The 24487-nt window shown below is 32.0% G+C and overlaps 4 protein-coding genes across 7 annotated transcripts in view; 3 read left to right on the forward strand and 1 right to left on the reverse strand.

Annotated features, from left to right (window-relative positions):
• The window catches only part of LOC143909910 (midasin), a 21877-nt gene extending 17290 nt beyond the window's left edge, over positions 1–4587 (forward strand). Inside the window, exons 32-46 of the mRNA XM_077428173.1 lie at positions 3–129; positions 207–342; positions 523–592; positions 814–1048; positions 1205–1300; positions 1390–1554; positions 1703–2074; positions 2181–2376; positions 2548–2714; positions 2800–2922; positions 3004–3185; positions 3277–3494; positions 3576–3781; positions 3854–4207; positions 4291–4587. Of these exons, the coding sequence (XP_077284299.1) occupies positions 3–129; positions 207–342; positions 523–592; positions 814–1048; positions 1205–1300; positions 1390–1554; positions 1703–2074; positions 2181–2376; positions 2548–2714; positions 2800–2922; positions 3004–3185; positions 3277–3494; positions 3576–3781; positions 3854–4207; positions 4291–4482 (2839 nt within the window). The 3' untranslated portion in view covers positions 4483–4587. The remainder of the gene's footprint in view (positions 1–2; positions 130–206; positions 343–522; positions 593–813; positions 1049–1204; positions 1301–1389; positions 1555–1702; positions 2075–2180; positions 2377–2547; positions 2715–2799; positions 2923–3003; positions 3186–3276; positions 3495–3575; positions 3782–3853; positions 4208–4290) is intronic.
• On the reverse strand, positions 4547–15092 carry rush (pleckstrin homology and FYVE domain containing family member rush hour). 2 transcript variants are annotated; one of them, XM_077428254.1, is made up of 8 exons: positions 14734–15092; positions 14568–14632; positions 9349–9550; positions 7364–7489; positions 7181–7287; positions 6950–7109; positions 6738–6868; positions 4547–4951 (listed from the first exon to the last, which is right to left on the reverse strand). In XM_077428254.1, exons 1-8 carry the CDS (start codon positions 14747–14749, stop codon positions 4874–4876), a joined length of 885 nt encoding a protein of 294 aa, XP_077284380.1. In that variant the 5' UTR covers positions 14750–15092; the 3' UTR covers positions 4547–4873. The 2 variants fall into 2 exon arrangements, with proteins under 2 accessions (XP_077284380.1, XP_077284381.1); XM_077428255.1 differs by lacking the exon at positions 4547–4951 and adding an exon at positions 5539–5767 and having other exon boundaries at positions 14734–15070.
• A 1625-nt stretch (positions 15093–16717) lies between these two features.
• RNASEK (Ribonuclease kappa) lies at positions 16718–19961 on the forward strand. The gene is made up of 3 exons (XM_077428258.1): positions 16718–16975; positions 18823–18942; positions 19018–19961. The coding sequence occupies exons 1-3, from the start codon at positions 16907–16909 to the stop codon at positions 19114–19116; spliced, it is 288 nt and encodes a 95-aa protein (XP_077284384.1). The 5' UTR covers positions 16718–16906; the 3' UTR covers positions 19117–19961.
• A 934-nt stretch (positions 19962–20895) lies between these two features.
• Sema1a (semaphorin 1a) overlaps positions 20896–24487 on the forward strand; it is a 306626-nt gene continuing 303034 nt past the window's right edge. Inside the window, exon 1 of one of the 3 annotated variants that reach the window (XM_077428190.1) lies at positions 20896–21143. The gene's annotated coding sequence lies outside the window, so the exon portion shown is untranslated. The remainder of the gene's footprint in view (positions 21144–24487) is intronic. The other 2 variants (XM_077428188.1, XM_077428189.1) reach the window with 2 other exon arrangements.

Raw genomic sequence — 24487 nt, forward strand, 5'->3', positions numbered from 1 at the left:
AGATTTTGCACTCCTGCTGAATTCAGTGAAGAGAATGGGGAAAGTGATGCACAAGGTAAAAAATCAGGTGGCTTGGGCTTAGGAGATGGTGACGGAGAAAAAGATGTATCTGAAGATATTGAAAATCAAGTAAGATTGTTGAACCATTTTATTAAAAATAGTTGTTGCTTATCGAATAATGTTAATATAATTTTGAAATCTTAAAGGATCAACTTGAAGATGCACTTAAACCTGGAGAAGAAAAGAATAATGACGATAAGGACTGTAAAGAAGAAAGTAAGGGTATAGAAATGACAGATGATTTTGAATCTCATTTGCAAGATGTTGAGAATCAAAATGAAGGCAAGTTATTACATATCTATTATACAATATGTATACAATAAACTTTATTTTAATTTATTTATTTCATCAAAATCTATCCATATATGACACATATTTCAATAAAAAAAACAGTCGTAGTTTAAATTATACTAATATAAATATTTATTGATTTCTAGTTATAATTAGAGTATTATTGTTTAGATTCCGATGACAATTCTGATGATGAGGATGCTGATAAACAAATGGGAGAAACTGAAACTGGTTGTGATAAGTATGTTGAAATATATGTGTATGTATGTATGTATTATACATATCAGATTCAGTCTGAAAATTAATCTACATATGTATTTCTATTGCACAGTATATGTACATATGTGTGTATGCATATCAAAATATCCAGAGATATTTGTCTTAACATCTGTAGTTTTGATACTAGTATCAAACGGCTCTTTGGTAAAATGGTTGGTTTTTATTTAAAATATTATTTTATAGGTTGGATCAACAATTGTGGGGGTCTGATGATGAGGCTGATGATGAAGAAGAGGAGACGAATAAAGATAAAGAAGAAAGTGGTAAAGGAAAACCAATTGATGACAAACAATTTGGAGCAAAAGATGATAAAAATAATGATGAAGACGAATCTGCAGAAAATAATGATAAAAAAACAAAAGATAAACAGAAAAACGACATTAATGAAATGGATGAACCTGATTATGATGAAGATCATGTAAATATTTTTAAACATTAATTCATAGTTTTTCATTACTTTATTTTCAATGCCTTCTCTATTTAGAGTCTGTCTGCCACTCTGTTTATTGGGGGTTTCGATTATAAATATATTGTGAAGTAAATATGTATGTTAATTTTATCTTTGGATTACCAGGTGGATCCATATCATGGTAATCAAAAGCCTTTCCCAGAACCAGAGCAAATGGACCTACCAGATGAATTAAATTTGGATGATGAAAATCAAAACAGCGTTAGACTTTTTAATTATTAAAATTTCATATAAATCAAGTTGAATAATATTATATGTATGTACATTTATGCAATGAATGATTTCTTTAGGAAAATGAAGATAACAACGATCCATTCGAAATTGATGCTATGAATGATAAGAAGGCCATAGAGGAACAAGATCAAAATAAAGAGTCTGCTGAAAAAGAAAATGATGGAAAAGACAGTAACAAAACTGACGCTACTGAAGATAACAAAAATGATTCAAATGCAGAAGTATATATGCTTATTTTTGAAGAGTTGTAACTTTTTATACTTGATTGATGTATTTTTATTAACTTCAACTAAAATTTATTTCATTCTGACTTTAAAACATATTTCAGAACAAATACATTTTCTTATAAAAATATTTTATTTTATCCAGGATGATAACTCTGACATTGAAATGGACTCCGAAAAATTCAACGACGAAGACAATAAAGACGATGTAGATGATAATAATGATGATGGTGATGACTTAAATGAGGGCGATAAAAAGGATGAAAGTGATGATAAAATAAATCCAGATGAAAATGACGAAACAACAAATAATGACATAAATCCTAAAAATGGTGAAATTCAGGAAGAGGATATTCCAGAAGAAAATTTAGAAACACCCAAAACTACTGAAGCACAGCCATCATATGACAAATCCTCCAATGAAAATAATTTAGAGAGTGTTGCAGCTGAAACTGGTTCCAAAGATATGACTCAAACAAATCCACAAATTGAAAAAGAAAAGGAACCAGCTCCTTTTGTAAGTTTTATAAAAAAAAATAAACAATACGTCAATTTTAATGAATTGTTTTCACTAGCAAAAAATGTTTAAAATTTAATTTCAAATTGTTTTCCATTTATTATAGGAACAATCGCAGGAACAAGATGGAGATGAACAAGAAGGAATGGGACAGTCTGAACTAAGCTTAGATCAAAAAGGGCACATGGGTAATAGAAAAGATAAACCACAAAGTAGCTTAAAAGAAAATGTCGAAAAAGAAAATAATCGGCGGTCTGAAAAACGAAACAAACCTGGAGACACGGAACAGGAAAGAGCTTTAGGTAAAATGAAAGATTAATCAAATCCGCAGACTAAATGTTTTTTTAACGATTTGGAGGTGGATTCATGTTGTTTCTCCACTTACAATATACAGTTATCAAATTATGTTTTTTCCTTGGTTTCGGGGGAGAAGGGCTAGGTCATACACATATACATGTAATATTAATTTTTAGGTGAAGTCGAACAACCTTTCGCAAAGAAGTCAAAAACTTTAAATATTCAAAATAAAAAAGACGAAACTGACGAAAATGAAAAAGAAGACGGAGCTGGTGAAGATGGTGATCAACCCAATGTAGATGTTTATCAGCACATCAAAGAAGCCAAAGAAACCGACACTCAGGTTACAAAGATTTATCATATAATCGTATTGCTTTTATATTTGGACTTGTATATCTTTAATATGTAATATTTTAATCTAATTTCAGATTATTGATGCAGCTACCGATGAACAGGCCAGTAAGCAAGCACTTCCAAATAAACCAGATGAGGACATAGACAACAGTGATCACGATGATGATATAGCAATGGATGATACGGAAAATATAGATGTTAGTTTAAATAAATAAAATGTTTTGTGTGAAGTCCCGAGTATTTATGGCTGATAAAATAACTTATTTCCGAACTTTCAGACAATCGAAGAATCTTTGGAAAAGGTAGAACCTGAAAAACTCGGCCAGGACAAGTCTAAAAAATCATCAAAACACGGTGATCTTCAAGATGAAGTTACTGGTGAAATGGGTGTGGAAGTGGAAGGCGAAAACATTCCGACTATTGGCGTCCCAAGAGGCTCGGAAACTACATATCACACCAAGTATATACATATTTGATATTTTTTATAATACATGAATATATATTGACGCAATACAATTGTTTATTTACATATTTTGTGCTTTTTTATATAGGTTAGATCTGGTTCATGTGTCTGGTGGTGGTTATACTAAGTCTACTGTAAGCGGGGCGTCGATACGAGACAGCTTACAGAATCAAAATATTGGCAATAGTAGTGCTGAAGAGAGTGCTGCTTGGCATTCTCTATGGGGTAAAACTTCCACTCAAGCCAAACTGTTAACAGAAAAATTGAGATTAGTACTGGAGCCTACCGGATTAAGTCGACTTGCTGGTTAGTTTCGTCAATTTTGATTCAAAAGTATGAATGATTGCTAGTTTTAGTGGTCGGAGTTTACCTGTTGCTTATTTGTAGGTGACTATCGAACTGGAAAGCGAATAAATATGCGCCGTGTGATCCCCTATATCGCGTCACATTTCCGTAAAGATCGTATCTGGTTGAGAAGAACAAAACCTGCAAAAAGAGAGTATCACATTGCCGTGGCAATCGACGACTCTAGTTCCATGTGCGACAACCAGTCCAAAGAACTCGCTTTCGAAAGTTTAGCACTCGTTTCACAGGTAATTAACACTTTCCGAAATTAAAAGTGTAACTGCTTAGTAATGCATTTTAATAAAAAAAATTACTCTTAGGCGCTGAATTTGTTAGAAGCGGGTGACTTAGCAGTCTTAAGTTTTGGAGAAGATACGAAGATTCTCCATTCCTTCAACGATCAATTTTCAGAAAATTCTGGTTGTAAAATTCTTCATAATTTGACATTCAAACAGAAGAAAACACGCATTGCTCAAATGCTTGATTTCGCATCAGCCACGTTCGAAGAACTCTGTTTTACAAATAATGCTCCAAACGCCAAGTTGCTCCTAATAGTTAGCGATGGACGAGGAATATTTTCTGAAGGCGAAACAAAAGTTCTTCAAACTATAAGAAGGGCTAGACAACAAGGAATTTTTATGGTATATCTGATCGTTGATAACCCTGTGAATGAGGTAAAATAAACTCTTTTGTAAATACTATTACATATGTACGTATATATGTATGTATTATCCCAATTTTTCTTTTTGTATTTTAGACATCGATAATGGATATCAGAGTGCCACTGTTTGATCCAGCGACCAATGCATTAAAATGTATTCAACCGTATTTAGATTCTTTCCCATTTCCATTTTATTTAATTTTACGTGACATCACCACATTACCATCAGTTCTAAGTGATGCCATGAGACAGTGGTTTGAATTAGCCGCTAATATGGACAAGCAGTGATTATAAAATTCTGTGATAATTCTTGCTTGTTACATAGAATATAAGAAATCAAAATAAAAACCAATAACATTAAAAATGTGTTTAATAAAATAAATGAAAGCAATGATATATGTTTCAATTTATATAAATATGTTAATATATTTCTTTTCAGATTACATAGTGAAAAAATATGTAGGTTTCAACATCTTTATAAGAATATTTAATTATAATAAAAATTATTTTGAATAATACAGGCTTTGATAAGATATAGAACAATAATACATACAAAAAACATTAAGCATTCAATGCTATTTTTTCACACGTTTTCAAGTTATCTTCTTAATATATTCAACATATTAGGTTATTTTCCTAAATAATTCATTACAGTAATTATTAAGCTCATAAAAAGGTTTCACTCCTTGATTACAGCATTATCTTGAGATGTATGATTGTTATCGTCAGTCTTCTCACCATCACCATAAAAAGTTGGCTGAAAATTTTAAAACGAATATGTTACACATGAATCAGGATACATGTAAATACATTGGGCCATTTAAATTTTAATTAAAATCAATTAAAAAAAATTAACACGATTATTTTTATGATAGTAAATATTTGTACATACTAGTAGAGCACGTGCAGTATTAAAATATTTTTGGAGAAAATAAAATAAATTTAAAACTATATATGTATGTGTAATTGTCAGAAAAAATAAGCAATAGCAATCAAACAGAACCAAATATCAATTATATGACATTTTGCATAGTATGAGCAAATTGTGTCTACTTTATTCGAATAATTTTGCAAAACTTCAAACCAATATACATACATGGAATAAAAAAAAACTACATATTTTCAAATAATGTATTTTTTTGTGGGATTTTAAATTAGTATATTGATAAAGCATAGCATTAATTTGGGTTTGACCTACGACTGACGTTAATGTAAATTCAAATATTTTAATTATAAATAAAATAAAAATTGCAAAACAGCAAAGAAATTTGAAAATCTGAAAAATTCAATCAACGAACAAGCTTCAAAATCAGATACACCACCAGGAAAAGTCAAATAACTTACAATTCATCACTTACAGCTGATACTTTCTAAATGACCAAGAATTAGTTTACTGAAATGGCTTCTAAATCCCTGTCAAATATGTTGGTACATTGAAGACAATATGTATCAAAATTTCTCATAATTCAGAAATTTCGTCAGTTAAGACTTTCTTTTATTTTAATAAATAAATAAGCACATTTTTATCAAGAATTTGTATCGGAAAATATTTTTTGACAAATTATTTATTTTCCTGAAAATAAGTAATTCAACTTTAAAAATATTTACACTCTTTTCAACGTAATAAAATCGACACTGAATGGTTCTTGAAATTATTATAATGTGTTTTGTGTTTTAGATAATATAAACGGAATCTAAGTTTATTAAATTGTAATCAAAAGATACAGTGAATGGATGCTGAAGCACGACGCAACACATATGTAGATAACAAATTTCAATATAACATTTTGGCGATGTGTTTTGCATGCATATGGTGATTCGCAACCCTTTTTGTTTGAAAGAACCCTTTATTGTGTGGTACGCATTATTTATACAAGTTCAACGAGAGCAAATACATACATAAATAACATATAACTATAAACATACAACGAAAAGACTTTTAAGAAGCAATTCGAAACGGATTTTTCTGTATAACTTTAAGAGACAAACTCCCTCCTAGAGGCATTACAAATCACTTTCCCTATAATATGATGCTGTCATTTGAAAAAAAAAGTTTCGATTCAGTGCGTTTTTATGCCAACCTTTGAGTAATGAATAACATACATCTGACTGTTGATTTAAATACTAAATACCTATGCATAACTTTGAAAGATGATGTTACCATCGAAATTGTAAAGCTGTTTATAAACAAGCGGACAAAAAAGTTTCGTGCACTCAATTCATTGAAACATGATGTATGTAGACTTAGGATCTATATTGTAGATAATTCACCAATGAATAATTCGATTTTTAATGTAAAACTTGTTGTGAAAAGTGCATTGCTTTGATAGTGAAGTCAATGTCACTAAACTGAAGTGGTCGGAATCACTGATATGCACACATGCATATATTATCATATTTATGTTATCTAAACGTGAAATATTTTTTTAGAATGAAATTTTTATTTAATACACACATACTTACATTCACCATATTTTTTGACTACAAATTTAAATTACAATAACTAGTTTGATTAAATAAATAAATCAGTCTCAAATATTTACCTCATAATGATCTTCGCTATTACGTTGTGCTTGTTCGTCTTCATCGTCGCTATCGTCTTCACCAGACGAATCGCCTCCAGAGCCTGCCGTTTCGTGTACCGAAGTTGGAGATGTCACAGAATTAGATTTTTCTACACAGACAGTTAGAACAGTTTAATAAACGGATACAATCACGATCTTTGTATATGTTTATTTGTCATTTTTAAAGTTACCCGACGTCTGCGAGGACAAATTTGATCTTTGTTTTTCACGACTAAGTTGATCATGACATTGAAGGCACACACGTAATGGTTTACTACTTTGTCCGAGAAGTAGGATACGTTTAGATGAGCAAGGACCACATACGACAGATCCACATTTACGACAATGATGCTGAAATAAATATTTCGTCAAAATACTTTCAAATGGCGTTTAAATTATTTGATTTGACGTGAAAAACATACTCTTCGGTTTAAAACAGTAAATTGTGTTTTTTTGCAATGCATGCAAACAGGTGCATCGTTGTCAGGAACCCAGACTGCTGCATGAACTTCAACGGCTTTTTTACCACCTATCATTAAAAATTAATCAGTAAAAATGCATTTTATAATGAAAATTAAGAAACGGAAATAAATTAGAAATTTTACTTTTCCGTAACAGATCTTCAATGCACTTATCTATATGAGCCATCCACTCATCTTTTTCAGTTGATGTTGCTGCACATACAGCGAATGACTTTGAAGATGTACGTATAAGCCATCCATTCCGATTTTCTAAAAAAAAACATAGATAAAGTAAAAAGAAAACAAGCTAAGTTATCTAAAAAAAAACAACTTAATAATTATACATTGGTTTAAATTACATATTGATAAGGTTTAAATATTCAAGCATTTCATTGAAACCACATTATGACTAATTGTTTACTAAACAAATTTTACATTAAATACATAAATACAAATGCAAGTGTGATATCACTTCACATGCGAATGACTCATACAAAATTCCAATGAAAAACTAGTAGTCACAAATTTTAAATTTCCGTAAGACGTGTGTAGCTAAACATTTAGTATAATCAAATTCACGATCGAATCTGCATATATATTATATATGTATGTATATGAACATACGAATATACACTGTTTTATTTTCATGATGGCGCATATATCATGCCGCAGCCAGGATTTTTTTTAGGAGGGGAGGGGCTGAAACGCAGGCGCAACCCCCACACCCCCAAGCGTTTTTTTCAAAAGGAAAAAACCAAACTTTTTATAAGATTTTTTCGTTCCTAGAATTTTAGGAAAATTAGGGTTAGTGTATATAAATATACTAGGCACATATTCTTTGTCAAATATAAAAAAAAATTATTCAGTGAACTCATACGACTATAATATTGTATTGAATAGAATAATCGACGTTTCGTTATTTTTATGATTATTTCGTACCAAATTATTACATTAATTTATCATGCTATTTTTTCGAAAAGGTTTTACTCCCTTTATTAATTCGGATTTATACAAAAATACAATCATATTGCTAATTCTCAAAAACAAGTTGGCTATTTCAGACTTTTTGAGTGTCTATTTATTGAAAAATAATTCAGCCGACGCGTTGAATTAAAATAAAAATTAGTAAACCTGATTTTTTTTTTAAATATTCATTTTTAAATTTAGCCGGGGCTGGCGCCCTACATAGACCCCCTCTAGCTATGGCCATGATACATACATATATACAATGTAAATAGATGGTCTCCATAAATTACAATTGTAGACATATTTATTAATAAACTACCACATAGTGTAGGGATTGTGTTTGTGATGTGCAATTACTATTCAGATTTTTAAACACTCCTCGTTCTTTTATAAAGATGAGTGAAGTATTATGACTTCATTAAGTTCTCTTATGCCAATTTAAATTAATTATTAATTTCAAAAACCATGAAATAAGTAATTTAACAAATTTAGTTGCTATAACTAGGTGTGTTTTTTTCTTATAATTTTGATTATATGAGCCGTTATATTTGAAAGTCCAATTTTCAGTTCCAAAAACATAATTTTTGTCTGACTTAATACACAAATTGTCACCACTTCTTTTAAGTCGATACGCCCAGAATCTCGGAAAATCAGAATAAACGTATTATGGGTCACCAGTATTTTTAAATATTATTAAACGCAAAACATTATACTTAATGTTTTGGGAATTATATCTCGAAATGAAGAAAAGTAGACTTTCAATTATAACGACCCATGTATTTGTAACACAATACAATCACTATGAAAATACATTGTTAGAGTTTTTCAATTGAATGCTGAATTTGTTTTTAGTTAAACTGTATTTGCATTTATCCACAGAATATCTATATATATAAAAATGAATGTCTGTGTTTGTGTCTCGAATGGGCTCCGATTACAATGGAATTTCAGGATTTGTTGTAGGCATGTCCGGGAAGATTAATGTGAAAAAAAAAACGGGAACGGAAACGGGAATTAGTGTCATTGCAACGCAATAATTTCAAATGTGTTCACTGCCTGCGTTTTTCCGACAAATGGGAATGGGAGCGGAAATTGCATGCGTTATTATGGCATTGCAACGCATGTAGGCTTTAGCTAGTTAAAGATAAAATAAAAGTACTTACGTCCTTCATCTTTTAAGGATTCCAATTTTACTTCTTCGAGGGGTATTATGTGTTGTTTGTTATATTTCTTTTTATTTATGACAATATTTCCATACACTAAAATGTCATTAAACAAGAAAAATTGTCTAGATTTAGGTTTTTTACGACACATTTTTGTAAGAACACCTTCACCAATCAATACTCTCCCTGGAACTGCCAGGGGCTGTAATCAAACGATAACATTTTTGTAATATAAACACATTCGTGAAATAAAATCATTTTCAGGTCATTTCAGCTTTGAATCTGAATTATAATTAAATTTTCAATTATTTGGATAGGTTTATTTAACTATTGAAACAATGGGTAAAGTTTTGTTTTAAACAGAGTGTTGGAGCAATAGGGTTATACCAGGAGCACGTACAATTTGTAGTGCCTCAATGTTATTAAAATTTCGTCTTTTTAAATATCAATTTTCATTGTTTTATCATTATAATATATTACGGACTCTTCAATATTGCCCAAATAGATTTTTGAGCTCTTTTTTTTTGCCTATTATGCTGTACATTAACATTAGAATAATATAATACTATAATTACTAACAAAAATAAAATAAAATTGTAAAATAGAAAATGATCAGTAGATCAGTAGCTATTAAAATAGATATAAGATACATTGTGAACATAATTTAGTAGCAATAAAAAGCATTTAAAAAATCAAATATTGCCCGACAACATAAGAAACAAAATATGTTTGAACGTTTTAATATTGCACAATTGAATCGGTGCAGCCATTTCCAGTAGAAAGTCTTCAGTCATCACAAACAGGAAACACAGGCAATACCTCGGAGAATGATAATTGCAAAAAAGAGCTAGATAAATGGGAAAAGCTTCAAGCGAGCTAATTTGATTGAAAAATAATTGGAACAACTAGCTCTGGAAGATTGAAATATGGAGAGGAATGGAGTGAAAATCAGTTTGTTGAGGGTATTGACGCTAATTAAGCGAATATCTGACTTTTTTTAAGTGATATGAGGCAACGATAAAGGATAATTTCCTGTTGGCCATTAAAGCTGATTTTAAACATTTGTACAAATCAGGCCCGCTTAGAGAAGCTCGGCCGCATGTGCCAAAAATATTTTTGCTGCCTCCTCCCCTCAATTTTAAAATTGTACCGTCTTTTATTATAATATATAATCAGTGGCGGACTGGGACTGAAATTAGTGCATGCCAGGAGTCAAAGGGGGGCCCCCTTTGACTTTGACCCAGGGTTAAAAAAATTTGTCCCCCCCCCCCCCAAATATCAAAATTTTCTTCTTTCCATCACGCTAAAAATCAAGGGTAAAAAATAAATTAAATTTTCAAAAATGAGAATAAACAAATTTAGGTACAAGAAAAATGGTAAAAGCAAAATAGATCCATAAATTTATATTTCAACATTGAAACATTGTATATTTCGTTTTAACCCTTGGCCTAGGTAAATAGAATGCATCATAAAAGAATGCGGCATAAAAGCGGCTTTTAATTTCGGTAGAAAACAATCAGAGACGTCATTTCAGCTTTTTCTTGGGGGGGCAGGCAAAGATTGGTCAAATTGAGTTTTTTTTCAAAAAATCTTTTTTATATCGTAATAAAAATGGAAAATATTCTTTGTACACTTTATTGAGTTATAAAAAAAAAAATAAGCTTATTTTTAAAAATATATTATGTAAAAAGTCAAAAAAGCGCCGCAGGCGAAAATTTTTTTCCAAAAATCTTCACATGGTCAACAAAAATCGACCATTAAACTGTGTCACTAAAAAACTATCAATTAACTTAATTTCTACCGACTATCTATGTACATAATGTACGTTATAAGTTATAACGTATAACAATAAATAAAGTTTTTGGGATCATGCGATAATTCTAACTCGGAATCGACCACTGATCACGTGTACATAATATAGAAAAATGTGTGTGGCTTTGTGTGCCTGAGTGTGTGTTTCTGTGTGTTTTTTTATTATTTTATATATGTATATTAGTGCTTCCAATCCTGGAAGGTTACTTCAGCACCGGAATTGCGGTGCTGGGAATTTCCGATCCAGGGATCCCAGTGCTATCACCGGGATTTCAAATGTATAAGAAAAAAAAGTTCAATTTGCATGTTTTCATATTTCAAAAACGTTCTATTGCATTTTGCAAACTTTCCCGATGTTTCACGCAAAAAATACTCCCATATTGGCGTACTAATTTTGGGAGTTTGGCTACATTCTTTAAATTTTCGGTTCGCATCCACACCCATCCACACCCCAGAACGTATCAAGCTGAAAATTTATATTTGTATTCTTTATGTACTAAATTTGATAAGGTTTTGGTCAGAAAGCAATTTTATTAAATAACTAAAACTTTTTTTGGACCGAATTCGTTACACATGAAGTTTAAATCCATCTCATTCGTTGTTTAGGGAGAGAATGGACGTCTGCAAATAAAATAAAAATACGAGAAATAAAATCATTTGTTATTGAACCGATAAAGTAAAATATTAATTTAAAACCTTTCCTGAAAAAAAAATATAGTTTCGGAAAAATAAACGTTATACATCTGTTTTTGAGACAAAATAAAGTAAAGGGGACCTTTCTAACGATTCGCTCCATAGGATGAACAATTTCTAAGAATTTTACCCGAGGCATACCACTTAAAAACCAAAATATACTTGCTTCGAAATAATAAAATCTTTTTTTTTTCAAAGCACATAGCAGCGATTATTTTATTAGTTTACCCAAAAGTAACATACATAAGAAATAAACGTAGCATTCATAGATTCGTAGTATATAATTAATCATTAAATTCATAATATTTTCTAAATTCACACTATTCCTTAATTTAGGAATTCCCCCCCCCCAAATTACGTCCCTGAAAACAATGCATAATATTTTCAATTAATGTTAATCGAAAATCTGGATTTTGGGGAGGGGGCCCCTATCGTATATTTCTTTATACATGGATGTGTCTACATAGATTAGGAATAGATTTTATATTCGGAAACTGCTTAAAATTGTGTATTTAAATCTTACTATATCGTCGAAGTCTGTTAGCTGCAATATATAAGAATGCCACAGCTTCGGTTAAAATTTTTTCAGGTACAGATAGATTTAGCATAGGAAAAGGAGTAAGACAAGGAGATACAATCTCGCCCAAGTTATTCAATGCGGTGCTTGAGGGAGTTTTCAGGAAATTGGATTGGGATACAGCCGGAGTAAGCATCAATGGTCGCTTTTTGAGTCACCTTCGGTTCGCAGACGATATAGTTTTAGTAGCTCGTGATTCAGCTGACCTACTTATCAGACTAACACAGCTGGACAGGGAAAGTAGAAAAGTAGGATTAAAAATTAACGTAGATAAGACTAAACTAATGTTCAATAGTTATTGCATGCCTGATAGCATCCCCTTAGATGATAAACCAGTAGAAGTAGTAAATAATTATTTATATTTAGGTCAAATAATTGACATGTCTGGTAGTAAAAATGAAGAGATAAAGAGACGTATGAAATTAGGGTGGAGTGCATTTGGACGGATGAATGCTGTTTTTAAATCAAAAATGCCACTCTGCCTGAAGAAAAGGATCTTTGATCAATGCGTTTTGCCAGTGATGACGTATGGATGTGAAACTTGGACACTGAACGCCAAGATGCAAAATAAAATCCAATGCACTCAAAGAAGTATGGAACGCTGTATGCTTGGCATAACGAGGAAAGACAGGAAGCGGAACACGTGGGTGAGAAATATGACAAGGGTAGTGGACATAGTGGATAGAGTGAAGAGATTGAAATGGCAATGGGCGGGTCACGTAGCTAGGAGGATGGACGAAAGGTGGACAAAAGAAGTGCTTGAATGGTACCCGAGAGAAGGCAAAAGAGTAAAAGGAAGACCGCAAGGAAGATGGGTGAACGAAATTAGGAAAATGTGCGGAATGAGATGGATGAGTGTTGCGCAAAACAGAGACGAGTGGAAGCGTGTTGGAGAGGCCTTCATCCAGCAGTGGATGGCGAATGGCTGTAAATGATGATGATGATGATATCGTCGAAGTATAATCAAATGTTATTTTGAAAGTATGTAGTAAATTTAAATCGAAGGTTGATGATGAATCGTCCTATCAAAATTGTTTTAAGCAATTCAGTTTATACTATTCACGGAAATTTGTTTATTCCCATTTTAATTTCAGTAGGTACTTGTTACATAGGTAATATATACATAATCTTGAGGTTGAAAATGGGCCCAGCAAAAGGGCCCACGCAAATATTGAAACTTACATTTCGAGCCTAATAAAAAAAGTTAACCGATCCTTGGTATGTTAAAGCATGTATTAGTTGTTTGTGTATATCGTAAGAAATTTGTTTTGTTGAATTACCCAAACTTTAGGTCCCAAAGTGCAATATCCTATAAATTTTTACACACATGAAATAGTTACAAAGTTATTTAATTTTACTGAGGGCCCGATGGCATGTGGGGCCCACATGCCATCGGGCATGTTCGCTTGTATGGCCAGTCCGCCACTGTATATAATATTTATATTCGGTGCGATAAATTTTGTATACGACACACAATTCTTAAAATTAGTTCGAAGCTTACAACACAATATTTGAAAACCACTCGGATGACTTTTTGCCGTCGAAAACGCACGTTTGTTGTATGGGTTTGCATTCGAAAATCGTTTCTCAGTACAAAATACAAAACAATACAAAAGGCGGCCGTTATGATAACATACGGCAAAACATATAGAAAAGTGTTATTTTTACCATTGTTCGCTTTTAGATTTTTGTTTCACATGTACTAATAATGAAATGGGACCCGAGGATTTATGGTGATTTATGTGATTTGCACATATGATTGGTACAGATATAACTTTTTACTCAAAGCACAGAGCGGAGTATAAATACAGAGCTGGAGCAAGTAATTAGATACGGGAGTAGAGCAATTCATAATATGTTCTGCTCCAATTTGCTGGTGCATCTGGATAAAGTGAAAGTGATAGTGGGACTTTACGGCCTTGACAGGAACCATTTATATTTTAGTTTATTTAATAACAAAAACTGCAATTCTATCGAAAGGGATAGTGATTGCAGTGATTGTGCGGCGAGTAATAATTAGCATAGATTCGTCATAGTAGTACATAGAAGAGGCGCGCGTGTGAGTGCGTGCATGTGTTGTTGTGGCGGACAAAGTGCAATAATGTGAGAGTGTGAGTCAAGTGTATGTATTGTTCACCTGTCCAGAACTGCCAAAGCAGCTTTCCACCATGGCGATGCGCCTCGCATTGGCCTCGCTATTCACTGAAACAGACCAAGATATGATTTAAGCTCGACGATAGTCGGGATGAGAAACGCGGGCTTGTATGCTTTGACACAGTTTACCAAAGTACGATTTGACTCACGCAATCTGTCCACCATGGCGTCCGGTGCGGTTGAAAGTGATTGGACGACGGGGAGAGATAGTCGTAGTTGTCGCTATCGCTGTCGCTGTCGCTGTCGCTGTCGCTGTCAGCGTCACCGTTGCGTTCCCTTTGCTGCTTTTGTCGCTGTCGCTGTCACTGTCACTGTCACCGTCGCCGTCACTGCGACAGCTCGCTTCGCAAAAATCGCTCGGTCGAGTTGCGAGCTGCCAAATGCCAAACGTCGGCCAATGGCAACGAGTAATGACGATCCCCACACTTTTCACTCGGGCTCACACCCACACCCACACCCACACCCGCTCCCGTTCACGCATACGTCGCCTCGCGCTCCTCAACACACTACTCAACATTTCGAATTACGACGCTCATTTTAATGCCGATTATTCGAAATGTCACTAAAAGTCGTTGTTAGATTGGTTCGGTGATTACTAGTCAAATGTGAACGGGTGACAGGACAACCGGTCGCTCTAGATCGGTCACCCGTGATCACCCGTCACGCTAAATCTGGTCAAGAGAAAACTGGTCACATCCAAAAGTTGGTCACGAAAAAACTGGTCACACTGTAGGCATATAGTACAACTGAAATGATCTCATCAGGTCACTGCGACACATATCCAGGAAAGTCATTAACGCATGGCACACGCTCGCCTCGTCAAAAGGTCGACACGTGTTTCTATACACGTATCTGGGAAACAAAGGAAGAACACACTGAACCCATAAAAACCATGAACTACGTCCAAGCGTATGAACCCATAAAACCACGCTCGCAGCATAACTAGGGCAGCGCGAGTACCAAGAACAAAATATGTGCACACGACACACTTCAACCCAAAACGTTTATAAAGCAACGCAGCAACCTCCACCGGCAGAGTGAGCCTCTAGAGTTCAACTAGATCACATCTCCGAAGAAACCTCTTCGTACATACAATAACCATTGTACCAAATTGAACAAAAATAAACGATCCTCATTCAAACTACACAACACGTGTTTCGTTAGACCGGGATACGGTTGTGGCGGCTCGCTTATACGACATGGTCGAGTTTGGTTGCCTTCCTGCGAGTGGGGACCAACCCGGCTGGGTTCGGAGAGCTACTACTCACTCTGTCTTCAGCTGTCATATAATAAACACGTGCATTAACATGCCAGTCGTCTCATTCGTTCATCTCTCCATACGGTCAACATACCTTCCCTGTCTTACAACACCCAAAAATTAAAAATCAGTTGAATTTTTGGGTGTGACCAGTTTTTTTGTGACCAGTTTTAGGGTGTGACCAGTTTGAGTTTGACGGGTGATCACGTGTGACCGATCTTGAGCGACCGGTTGTCCTGTGACTGGTTTACATATGACTAGTAGTCCGTTTACCCCTGTCGATACCAAGAATATAACTCATAATATTTTCCGTATCCAGTTCTCATATAGCCAATACTGTAAGTAATATTGTTGGTGTCTACGGCCCCAATCACCTGATTAATAATAATAATAATCTTTATTCCAGACAATAAGAAACAAAGAGCGCAATGAGTCAAGCTAAAAAAATGGTTAAACCCCATCGTTCATATAAATAAATATATAGATGATAAAAATAATAAAATAAATATAATGTAATATGGGGACGTAACGAATAAAATACGGTGTGATTTAAATATGAAAATAACGAATTGTGATATAAACTACACCATAAAAATGTAGGCTAATGTAGTTGATGTTGTAAAAAAATAAAAAGCCTGCAGTTAAAATAGAAGTCAGTGTAAAAGTTCATATTATTTAAAGTTCGGTGATTATTCGCACACGTCACTAAAATCTCGATCGCGGAACATCTGGCACCCGAAAATTCCATCCATCGATAGCTACTCATGTGAACTATCATATTAACGAGAACTCGAGGCAACGATTGTCATGTGCGAAATAATCCGTTTACTAGTTTACACGGGTAATCTAAATGTCCAACGAGTATCGACGTTGGTAGGTGTGTGGCGTGGCGGTTGGCGGCCGTGGGTGTGGCTCGTTCGGTCACATGAGTGTCAGGCGACAGGCGGCGCTCGCAGCAGTCGGATTCGAGCGATTCGAACGATTCGAACGATCCGGGCATTTCGGGCATTTCGGGCATTTCGGGCATTTCGCACTCTAGTTGGTGATTTTGCAATCTACACGCTATGAAGATCTGCGGCCCCAAATGCTCCCTTTGCTGTCTGCTGCTCAGCATCTGGGGGATCATTCAACTGGTACACTACATTACTCATCTCCTCCCTATCTTTTCATTTTTACTCTCTTGCAATATGCTCTTCCTAATCTATCTCATCTATATTCACGTTCCTCATTCTACTAATTCATTATTTCGTTTGTCAAAAATACTGCTTCACTTGTGAAATACCACTGACAGTTTGCTGTCTCTACATATATGTTTTCAATTTAATCAATCACATTTTTCTTGTGTTTCTTTGTAATATGCCCAATTTAATTGTAATTAGTCAATAAATATCGTGTCTAATTTATCCCTGCTTGCTCTGTAAACCGAGCTTAAATATTTATTTATTTCAAGTTATATGAACATTTCAGACCTAAAAAAGATCTGATACAGTTGGTTTTTTGATTTAAATCATATGGTTTCATTTTAACAAAACTTAAAGAATTTGACAGTCATGACTTCTCATATAATAAATAGGCGACTATACTTACCCATTGAGAACCAATTTTCCATTATATATATATGTATGTAGTATTTTTTTTTAATCTATAATACGATTGTTGACTATTCTGACACAATGTCGACTATGAAAATGAGACGGGTGATGAATGGCTCTGTTGATCTTTATGGCCCCAATTCGAATTACTGGTATATAAATATAGAATTTTGCATTCATGTATATGATTATGTATGTAAATTATATAGAACCAATAGAAATGGCAATTAATTTTTTTTTATATAGTTCTACAAATTTCTTAGAGAGGAATTTAATTAACACAAGCTCAATTTCCAATGATACATTGCTTTTCGATTTACATATTGAAAAAATTTATTATTTGGAATATGGAATATTATTTTGTTTAAAATGTGTTTTTCTAAAAGCCATTTCTATCTAAGGGGCCCTTTTTTATTGCAAAATTAAAGGTTCAGACTTCTTTACATACATACTTTGACTAGAAGTGATAATATTTGATGTACCTATTTGCATTCCATATTAGTAGTAGTTTTTACATAGAAGGAAACTGTTCTATTTTATTTAAAAAATGTACGAAAATATTTGGTTAATAAATAATAATGGTAATAATTTTTTTTGTTAACCTATGGAATGCCCGAATTTTCTGAAAACTATGGAAGTAATAGTTTTTATAAATTAAACATAACGCCTAAATCTCTATATGAATTAAAATTAAAATTGGAATACAGCGTCCTCACAATTGTCTTTGACCATATAAATTATCAGATCGGTATTTCTCAAACTGTGGTGATCTCTGTTTTCAATTTTGTAAATTTATACATATTTCAATATATTTTCGCGTAATAAACGATATTTACATACATATCTTATAGTTCATTGTGTTATTAATTTGAATGAAAGATTCAATTTAAGAAATTTGTATGCTACGCAAGATAAAACCAGTCAATTTCAATATTTGGGTATTTAACATTTAACAAGATTCAATTTAAGAAATTTGTATGCTACGCAAGATAAAACCAGTCAATTTCAATATTTGGGTATTTAACATTTTTCTGAATATTATTATGTAATTATCGATCAATTCTTCAGAAAAAATTCAAGCTGTAAACCGTAGAAATATATATATATATATATATATATATATATATATATATATATATATATATATATATATATATATATATATATATATATATTTATATATATATATATATATTTTTTTTTAATTTATTAATCGATATTTTGGATGAAGATATGCTAGTATGATACCTATGAATGAAAGTTTGAAACTGAATTTGAAGGATTTGAAAATACACACGTTGTATTGATGACCTTTGAATGAAATTTTATTAAATACACAGCATATGTGTTTATGTTGAGTTAATTACGTTTTTTTTTTATGTCTAAAGGTTTTGATGGGTGCATTCTACTACATTAGAAGTGTTGCATTACTTGAAGATCTTCCATTAGAGGAACATTATGAATCAGTCAGTGCTTTTTATACTGCTGCTGATAGTGCGTACGAACAGGTAACATTTTTATTATGTGAATTACATTTAATGATAAAATTGAATATATTTTAATGACAACTCAATTTCTTTTAGAATGCATACAATTGTTGGATCGCTGCCTGCATTTATGTGTTCACTTTATTACTCTCAGGTCACCAGTTCTATATGAATAGTCGTTCAACAGTAATGTAAAATTGTAAAGAATTATTAATTTAAATTTTAAATTAATTTGTAAAACACAATCTTAAATTTTATATACCATTTTTTGTTGTTATTTATTATATTTATGTAAAATCAAACCTATATTGAAATTATATACTGCAACTTTTCTGCAATGAGAAAATGTTTTCACCTGTTGAAACTGTTTAAAGAAAAATCATTCCATCATTGTAAATAATATTTTAGATGGTATAGTTGATTATTATGTCTATAAATATGTTAATGTTACCTTAGTTATAAAATTATCTGCTTTATGTCAGTTTTGGTGCATTTTTATGGTAACATACAATTTAACAGAATAGAATATCACACATTGAAATGACGTACATTGCAGCTTGTGGCATAAAACTTAACAGTATTACGAAATATAATTGTTTATCAAAGTGCAAATGAGTGTTTGTATAGAATGCATTTGATGTGTATAAGTAAAAAGTTATAAATATTATGTATTAAAGTAACTCGTTGGAAAAGTCTCAAATTGATCATAGTCATGCTTTTCTTTTTTTTATTTGAAGGATTGTTTTAATTTGCAAACACATGCATACATTGTAAAATTGTTGACTCAATAGTGTTTTCCTTTTCTTTTTAATAATAAAGATATGCTATAAAGATTATATATGTATATGCTATTATTTATTAAAAATTAAAAATTGTATGTAATATTGTCATCAATATTAAAATAATTTCCAATTCCTGGATATAGTTATGAATTGATTTTATTCAATTCAATATAAATGTAACCTGTTCTGTGAATACATATTATGTCTTATCACTGTAGTAAAAATTGAATAAAAACTAAAAAAATATTTGTACTATATATTTTTATTTATCTATTATGATACCAAGTTTTTTAATTATAATTAACGAAAGTGAAACAAAAATTTCACTATTCTTAATTGAAAATACATATATATATATATATATATATATATATATATATATATATATATATATATATATGTATTTGAAAAAAAAACAATATTAAAACGTCTTAAATATCTAAAACAACTGGTTAAAAGTAAATGGCCACCTTTGCCATTTGGAATGTATTAATAATTAGTTTTATACATACACCCATTTTCTAAAACGCATAAAGATGTAACCAGATATTGATTTTGAATACAAAACTCAAGGCTGAAATTTCTCACAAAAAATTTTGATCCCTTGCACATATTTGTTACTATTTTAGTCATACTCCCGCACAAATCTACCCATTTTTTACTAAGCTTTTTTTATTCCCTAATGTCATTCAAATCTTTACTACATTATCTCTTAATTTTCCAATACTTATTAAAACTCCTTCTCACGATCCTTTCATATCCTTAATTTTTCAAAAGCCTGGTAATGTTGATTCTATTGTTTCAATTTTATTACTTTTTGTATAATATTATTTATTATAGAAACTGTTTTGGTGTCATTATTTTAAAATGTCATAAATAAATACTTTATATTTATGTAGATAGGGTGAAAATCATCCTAAATTCACCAAAAAATTTTCCCATTGAAACAAAGAAATTTTGGAAGTATCGATAATATATCTACAAATTTTTGTAGTCTCTAACTTTTAGTTTGAATTTTGCACTTTCGCTTACAATTGAAGATGCGAAAGGGATCGGAAGGATTTTGGCAAAATTGCAAATTTACCGTTTTATTAGACGTTCGGTGAAGGGCTTTTATCCAGTTCCAGAACCTTGTAGCTTTTGAAGCAGATTGAAATGGATTGAACGGTGTTGCAGACTGGAGACGGCAGATAGCGCATCGATCGTGTAAATAGAGTACGCGTTCAGTTGCTATTGTAGCTATAGGTCTGGCTGTGTCTGCCACAAACGTCAAAGCCCGACATGGAGCACACCGATCATTGATCTGTGCCACCAACATTCTGCCCGCGCTACAAATATATCGTCATCACCATTGTTCTACGTGAAATACGCGGTTGCCGTTCGTGTCCTTTCCTAATTATCACGTCTGCTTTCCGATTTCGAAGATTCCGCACAGATTCGGTGAGTATTGACTATACAGTCCAAATCATTATTTTATTATTATTATATATGTATTTTGACTATTGTTTGGCTTGAAAACTAAGTCTTGAACGTCAAATTTGTAATGTTTATTTATTTCATTGATTAACATTTTACAGTTCATAATTTTATCAATCTTAACCCTTAATTCGTTTCTAGGTTTCGATGTTTGCGCAATCGCACCACTTTTATGACGTTCTTTAATATTACATTTTATTCGTGCACGTGAAATTTGTTGTAATCATTCAAATTATAATTTTTATTTGAACCAATTCCTTTAAGATATTAAAATTCTTTTGCCAATAAAATGTATTTAACATTAGCTTGCGGTGACTTTTGAAACAGGGCATGCAATCAAGAAAAAGAAGCACAAAAATATTTTTCTATTTTTAGAAATTTTATTCTATTGATTCTTTCCAAAAAAAAATTTCAATGGTCGCATAACACAACTCGTGTTGTTGTTGTTTTTCTTAAATTTTCCATACATAACTGAGTATACGAAAACCATAAAGTGCTTGTTTGCGTAAGAAATGCTTTAGTCGTTGGCCCCTTGTGTAATAAAAGTTAAAAATTTTGTGCGTGGTAGATATCACCATTTGATGGTTGTACTTCCTACCCGCACAGTTATTTATCGGATGGTTCCTATTCCAAGAACTATCCGACTTTTTATTACAAACCTCCTTTACGTTTTTAATGAAATTGTTTGCTGCCATGCCTGAATGTGATATTTTCCACGTCAGTGAGCATAGGTTATCGGATATTATTTTTACTTAATTGTTCTCGTAGCCTGCGCTCATAATTATTTTTATAATTTTTGTATAATTCATAATATTCATAATTTTATTAAATCCCTTTTTTAGTAAAATACTTTTTAAACACTTCATGTATATAGTACATAGAATGTAAATATATTCTTCATTTTCCGATCCATTTTTACGTTATATGCTTGAATATTTACTTGTATTTTGTAAAAAAAAAGGCGAATTGATGTCTTTAACCTATTTAATGTTATTACTAATTAATTAATCATTTTACTCGTATTAAATTCAATTTTGTTATATCTTTTGTAATATCGTAAAGCAGTTGGACATCTATGATATGAACATTTTCCTATGCTATCGTTTTTAAAAGTGAAATATGTACATGAATGTGTATTAAAAGCTAATCTTCCAGATGTTTAAAAGTTTTATAAAATACATAATACATGTAACAAAGACGTCTACACATTATACATATATTATATTAAAACTGTATCAATGGTCAATAATTGCAAATATCTTATATATTATATATACATATGTATAATATTTATGGGGACTTTTTTTAGGGAAGAAAATACGCCTCTTTTATTACTATTACGTATTGTGATATAAAATACCCATTCATAAGTGATAAATATCTTCTTACAATTGATAAAAAGTAATGGTTTTTCTGCAAAAACATTTTGCTCGTGTACTCTAAATAATGAATAAAATATTTAAATTTAGAAAAATAAGTCGCTTCCAGCGTAATATTTTGTGTATGAAATGATTAAAAAATTATGCGGCCCTTGGGATATATGTATGTATATCTACGCTTATTTTGAAGATGGTAATTGAAATATTTTTGAATCACTTTTTATTTTTTCGACTGTACTATAATAATTCATATAAAGATTCTATTTAATATTCTGAAACAATTGAAAACATTTTTTTGAAGTTTAATTTTCAAATACTGTTGATAGCTTAGTAACTTACTGACAGTTTATTTTCGTATATTAAAAACAGAATTAAGTGTTTGGATATATAATAATTTTGTCAAATTTACATTTTCGCCAAATTTCAAGATGTTGAAAATCTGGAAATTTTTGCGAGACATTTATGGATATGAAAATCGCAGCATTTTATACGAATCAGTGAAATTCGAGATGCTGAAAACTCTAAAATTGCGAGAAATGTGCCAATTTGTTAGAACCGTTTCAAAAAAAACCAGATAAATTGGCACACTCTGAAGATCGACCTGGAATCACAAACCAAGGTCTGGCCAGCAGCAACCTGTGACCACTATGTTCGAAAGCATATATGCTAACCACTAGCCCACGCTGTTGGTCATGATATTTACTTTCTTTTTAGCGGGAATTACACATATTTACGGTTAGTTTTATAACTTCATAATAATAAATGATACAATTTTTCGTCCCATAAAAATCTCTTAAAATTTATTAATTAAATTATGCAAGAAAGTAATGGAACTTTTAATTATATTTTTGTTCTTTTTAAGATTTTCTTCGTATACATTTTCATATAAATATATAACTTCTGTCGGTCAAAATACCAGATTTTCATGAAAATTTGTTTGATTTATCATTATAATCTCAGAATTTCGGAATCAAATAATACAATTGGACGTGATTCCCGAATCCTTAGATTGCGAACCGTAGTAACAGCTGACAACAAAACTAATTTGCGAGATTGATGTAACTTTTAGAAACAGTTGGAAACTTTTATGATTATTTTTTTTATTAGAGAGAGTTGAACTATCTTTTGTTTGTCACCTTGTAAATTTTCACAAAACGTTCGAATAGTCGGATTTGGATGTGTGATTATGGATGCAGTTCGGTGGAATGCTTAGTCCAATATTCTCCCAGACTTTATTGAGTTTAACGTACGAGTACGTACCAGAGCCGGTGTCCTGGACCGCAAAATAGGTTCTCGACAACAGCCATTTTCTTCGCACGAAGAGTTTTCGAATTAAAAGTATCGATCGCGACCGCCCCCTTGCCCGGCCTTGTCCTCCAGCGAACGATACCGATATCTGCATGAATATTCATCGAATCATTCGTTAATTATACGGGCCGGGATAAGGAGACGATACTATGGGTTTTGTTTGGGTTCCTATCGACGAAAACGGACCCACCCACAGTTCCCGACAACTATTTACCTATGTAAACCATTCGAAAGGTGAACGTTTCTTAGGATCCCTATCCCCAAAATTTTATCCTAGAAGTACATACATACATACATATATTAAAAAAACTTTTTTTTAACATATTTTAGCGTTTGAAATATTTTTCTGATAGTTTTGATTATTTGTTGTGATAACTTATGATTTTTTACACAATGGAGCACGATAGGCCATGCATTTGTAGATGAGCACCCTGCGCTACAAACGATTGCAAACCAAGCGGGCGCATACTTATTTCGCTGCTCATTTCATACTTTTGTCTCGGCTTTTGCCATTTTAAACTTGCCAGAAAGATCCAACTCAATTTTAAGAATTGCCAATCATCAATGTACACCGAAATGTCATCTGCGCAACCTCATGAATATCTCGTCTTTCGTACATGC

This window comes from Arctopsyche grandis, chromosome 3 (assembly GCF_051622035.1).
Source record: "Arctopsyche grandis isolate Sample6627 chromosome 3, ASM5162203v2, whole genome shotgun sequence".
NCBI classification, from domain to species: domain Eukaryota; kingdom Metazoa; phylum Arthropoda; class Insecta; order Trichoptera; family Hydropsychidae; genus Arctopsyche; species Arctopsyche grandis.